This window comes from Mesitornis unicolor, unplaced genomic scaffold (assembly GCF_000695765.1).
Source record: "Mesitornis unicolor isolate BGI_N332 unplaced genomic scaffold, ASM69576v1 scaffold3168, whole genome shotgun sequence".
Classification (NCBI taxonomy): Eukaryota; Metazoa; Chordata; class Aves; order Mesitornithiformes; family Mesitornithidae; genus Mesitornis; species Mesitornis unicolor.
The window spans coordinates 2,208-7,585 of NW_010202355.1; the positions used below are offsets into that span (position 1 = coordinate 2,208).

Here is a 5,378-nt window from a genome sequence, read left to right on the forward strand (position 1 = left end):
ATTGTTTGTCACCGAGAAGAGCCTGGCTCCATCCTCGTGACACTCACCCTTTAAATATTTATAAACATGAATGAGGTCTCCCCTCAGTCTCCTCTTCTGCAAACTAAAGAGCCCCAGCTCCCTCAGCCGCTCCTCACAAGGGAGATGCTCCACTCCCTTGATCATCTTTGTAGCCCTACGCTGGACTCTCTCCAGCAGTTCCCTGTCCTTCTTGAACTGAGGGGCCCAGAACTGGACGCAATATTCCAGATGCGGTCTCACCAGGGCAGAGTAGAGGGGGAGGAGAACCTCTCTGACCTAACACACAATCTACATTTTCTTATGTAGAACAACGAATCACCTCTACAGTAAAAGCCTTTTATTAAAAATCACAGCACGCAGCCCCTTTGGCCCACGAAGGCGTACATGAGAGGACATAAACACGCACACAACGCGCTTACGCAGTTACCGAGAGTTTTCATCCCCACAGCCAGCTTCAGGTTCCTAGCAGTTTCTTTCCTACATCAACACCGAGCAAAGGAGCTGTGCTGCACCCCAATCCTAAACGGTGGCTGCCAAAAGCGTGCAATTGCACTCGGTCATTTAAAACACACTCAGCACGGGACCCCACGCCAATCGTGGTTCATAAAGGCACACTTACGCAGTATCCTTCAGCTTCGGGGAGGCTGCAAGTAACAGACCGAGGCGTTCCCAAATTCCACTAGGCATTGCCTGAATAATGTGTATTAAACAGGAATGTTATGTTGGCAGAAAGCAGTTCCAAGGGAAAAGCGTATCTTACACAGGGACGGGTAGCAACGGAGTTGAGTCTTGCAGGCAGTGTGCTCTAAATAAAATATACAGCAATGAGAGGTACAGCAGTGGAGGTGTTGACAGTTTGTCGAGCACACGGCAATACCAAAACCGTGTTTCAACTCTGGAGCTGGACGGAAAGGCATAGAAATGTGATTCTTCATCCCCTTCCTGTGCTGCTGGGTTTTTAATCAAACCTGTAAAGCTCACACCTTGCCCCTCCCCAAAAATCAGCGTTAACAGATCCGAAACGCAAATGAAATGTTCAAAAATGAGGCATTTCAACGACAGAAAGGGTCACATTTGTCAAACGTACGACACGCAGATGCTGTGTTAGAGTAAACTTCACGTGAACAAGCCCAGGCAGTCAGAAGAGGAAGTATTCAGTTACAGGAGCAGCGATTTCTAAGTCAGGGTTGGGTTTTTTTGGTGTTTTTTTACATCTTGAACGGACTACAGGAATTCTTGGAAGCGTGAAGGTTTTTGATGTGGAACTGTGAGTTTATTTAGTATGGATGTTAATGCTTTAGCTACGTATTTTTACACACTAAAGTAGTTAAGTCACGGTGCACAGAACTTAAATTTCACTGGGAAACAAAATCAGCTCTCGAGTGGAGTTTATGCCATTGTCAGCTCTAAATATTTCAGGATCAGTTCTTAGATATGATCACATAACGAACAATTAAATTCTCTACTGTACCTGTTAGCTCTGGCAGAATGCTAAATGCCTGGTTTGAAAAAGAATTAAAAAATACCTGTAAAGAAGAATACCTCATGGTTTTCAAGTACAGAGACATCACACATTGGACTTGTGAGATGATGTGAGGAAATACAGAAGCTGGTCCTGAGCAGGTAGGAAAGACAGCCTTTAATTGCTGCTTTTAAAATATTCAATTCATTTGATGTTCCAAATGTGCTTTACATTTTGCTTTAGGAAAAAAAAAATGGGCTCCGAAATGAATTCTGGACGGAAACCTCAAGTTTAGTGACTCACTCATACAACACATAGATGTTACTTGACTGCTCCAAATAACACCAACAGGTCCTTCCCATGCAAATTCTTTCCAGTAAAATGCAAAAAAAAAATACTCCTGTACCAGTTAATGCTTCCTTGGGGTTTTCCACACGACGTGTGGGACGTCTGCTCTCTCCCACATGATTCAATTTGCTTTTAAAGTACCAAAAGAGTCTAAAAAGGTCATCTTTATTTTTTTTCCATCAGCAGAACATCCAGCACTTCGCCAAGATTTGTTTTGCCAGCAATGAAAACCACTTTTTTTATTATTTTGGGAGATGGGGACGGGAGTTTTGGGTAGAGAGAGACAAAGTGAACAACGTAAACAACTGCCATGGAGACGGTTACTGACAGGAATTGATTAACAGTACACTCTTGCTACCTTGAGACACGCAGCAGACTTTTCACCTGCAGTTCAGATCCCAGCATGGTAAATAACGGCTTTGTACCAACAGATTCAAGCACCGCTTGAGACGTGATGCTCATGGACGTCACAGCACCTCCTTCAGAAAAATTAAAGTCACAATTATCTCTCTTAGTTTTCCTATACACAGTACACTTTCAATAATTATAAATAAATACTCACATGACAAGCATTTAATCACATATATACACACTGGACTAGTGAACTCCAAAGGGATATCTTCTTGAAATGCCAAGATCAATTTAAATTCCCTGTCATCTTGTGAAAATGGTTTTTGGTACACGATGCCTTGCTGAATTACACCTGCCTACATGTCAAGAAATAAGCACGCATTGGAGTGGACATATATTAATATAACTGGGTTTTTAGCACCTTAGTTTAACTTTGTTTTAGAAGGATGGCAAAGAGTTCAGAATTTCAGAACAGAGAAGGATCATCCTCTGCAGAAGACTTTTCTTAATCCTCAATAATTTAATCAAAACAAGAACAACAAAAAAACCCCATCCTTTGGTATGAATCGCTAACTCGAGAAGTGAAAATACAGAGAATAATGGCACCCTTTTGGTTTTTTTTTCACTTTCTTTGCAATTTCTCTCTTCCTGCAGGTGGGAACAGACACTGACCTAGGGAGAGGAGGAAATGAGACTGGGTGAAAGTGCAGTGTGCGACAAACAGTAAAACTGGTAATTCTGAATGCCCTTCAGGCATAAAAGGAAAAACTCTGCTTACACTGAAAGATCTGTAGCTGACAAAGGTTACTGAAGTCAGTAGCTCTGTAGTACTACTGCAAAAAAAAAGGTGTTTCTGCGTTGCAGAGCAGCTGCCATTCAAAAATGTTTGGATTACGGGCTTACCTAAAGGTCTGAAGATAAATAATGTAGTGAAAATGCATCCGTGATCTACAGCCAAGAATGTCCTGTCTGCATTTCCTGTTTGATGCTGCGTCTGATGCTGACAAGCTCTGTCAGCACTGGAATTATTTGTGGTGTAGACAGGACTAAGGGAGAAAATCCCCACTTACTGACATCTCACTTGAGCAATTAACTGAGACCTCCTGTAAAATGATGTTTGGTTTCACCAGAAGGTGCTACTGGAGAGGAGGGGATCCACCATCCAGCTTCAGGCACCTAAATGTGACTTGGGGGATTAATCTCCTTAGACTGTGATGTATCTCCTGAAAAAGAGAGACGAGGTTCTCCTCAAACAGGAATCTGGGGGCTGGGGGAACCTATTTCTCTTGACGACGTACAGAGTTCACTTTTTTAGCTGAGGTACTCGCATGAGGGCAATCTTGTCTGAACTCCGAACGGCTTCCACTGACCTCATCCTGCTACTTCACGTTTTACAGCAGTAATCCAGGACACCACGGATCTGAAGCCCACACCACCTCACCTTGTAGCAGTCGGTGAGATCACTTACTGTTGGGATGGGAAATGTGTCTGGAGGATAAGCTCTGAACAAGCCCTATGCCTAACGACTGAAGCTTTGCTTCGTAGCATAACTATTTGCCCCCCCAAGAAGAGAATATATTCTGTACCTGTCAAACACCATAACTCACCCACTTTTCTAAATACAGACTTACTCCGTAGCTGCCAGGTAATTTATGTACACGATGTCTTTAAAACAACAAAAAGCTTAGAGACAAGTTACACAGAAAGTCTGACAACTCCATTCTTGTAAACTGGAGCACCAGCCAAAGAACCGACTGACTCCCTCCCTCCCTCAACGCGAATATTCCAGGTAAAATTGTTCCCTTTGCTTGACTGCTCGTGTCCGTAACCAGCCGCCTGTTCCCACTCACAGCAGCAACGGATTTGCAGCCCAATTAGAATCTTCAAACCTCGCCAAACTGACACTTGCTCCTCGCCAAGAAATAAACAGCAGACGCTAGCTTCACAATCTTAGAGACAGCATAAAGGCCTGTCGTGATCTTTAGCAAATAAATCTCAGAATCCGTTACAAATCTTTCAGCAGCTTTCCATCCAAGTTTTTCTCCACCAAATTCTCTGTGCTATCCATACTTTGCAACCTATTATTTGCCTTCAATCCTGTCATACGAGCCTTTCCATGCTTTTTGTCACCTAATTTTTCTATAGAGCATCTCTACATCATGCCACATCAGCAGCTCTTAGGAGTTTCAGGGTTTCATTGATCGTGACATAATGGATCGTGCAAAATCTTTTGAGTAATTGTTAAGCCCTAGTTACTGGGATTTCCCCCAGGTAACAGTAACCAAGCTCAGAAAGTCCATCGACATTCTGCCTTTCCCTTCCTTGGACATTCACGGGATGCCGTCCTTCCTTTGGCAACACTGCGAAGGAGGCACTCCCCAGTCATACATGTAGGAAAGCCTGAGCTTAACCTCCTCCTTACAGAGCTTCCCTTCTTTAGCCAGGGTCTGGTGCTTTTCCAGCATGTCCTCGATGCTTTGCTTATGAGTTACTAGATACTTATTGTTGCAACCTCGCGACTTATACTCAGTGTCAAAGCGAGGGTCGTGCACTCTCTTCACATCAATGGGAGCCAGCCACACCCCCAGGGAGACGTCTTCACTCTGCCACATGTTCAGGTAGTCTCTGCTAAGACGCAAATAGTGCACCAGATCCGCAGAAATCACGTAACCACCACCCAGCGCGTAGGGCAGGTAGTAGTCACACAGCACCCAAGCGCTCTCTTTCCACTTGCCGCCAGATTTCACTCGACCGCGGCCGGAAAAGAAGCCCCAGTACAGGCGACGTGGCTCCTTGGCTCTCAGCTCTTCCACCAGCACATCCAAGCGGACGAAGGTATCGTCGTCAGCCTTCAGGGCAAACTGGAAGTCCAGGTGCAGATCCAGCCAGACGTATGTGGCCAGGACTTTAGCGGTCAGGTTCTCGTAGGAATCCCGCAGCTCCGGCAGGAGGAGGAGGTCTCTGTGCCGGCTCTGCTCCACCTCCAGGCTACGAAGCTCCTCTGTCCCCAGCCCAGCTGTGCCGATGACAAAGCGGCTCCAGATGTCATCGTGAGGGGGACGCCCGGCAGCCGAGAGCCATGTGCTGCGGATGATGCTGCGACGCTCGCTGTACTTGGGGCCGCTGGTGATGAGCACGGCCAGGAAGGCGGTCTCCTCCGGGGAGGGCGGTGGGGCTGCCGGGGGATGCGGGCCCC

At 45.6% G+C, this 5,378-nt stretch overlaps 1 protein-coding gene across 1 annotated transcript; it reads right to left on the reverse strand.

Annotated features, from left to right (window-relative positions):
* Positions 1-4,512: 4,512 nt before the first annotated feature.
* B3GALT6 (UDP-Gal:betaGal beta 1,3-galactosyltransferase polypeptide 6) lies at positions 4,513-5,334 on the reverse strand (the record flags this gene model as incomplete). The annotated part of the gene is made up of 1 exon (XM_010190356.1): positions 4,513-5,334. A coding segment is annotated over one exon (822 nt), but the record flags the coding sequence as incomplete, so codon positions are not given.
* Between the last annotated feature and the right edge of the window lie 44 nt (positions 5,335-5,378).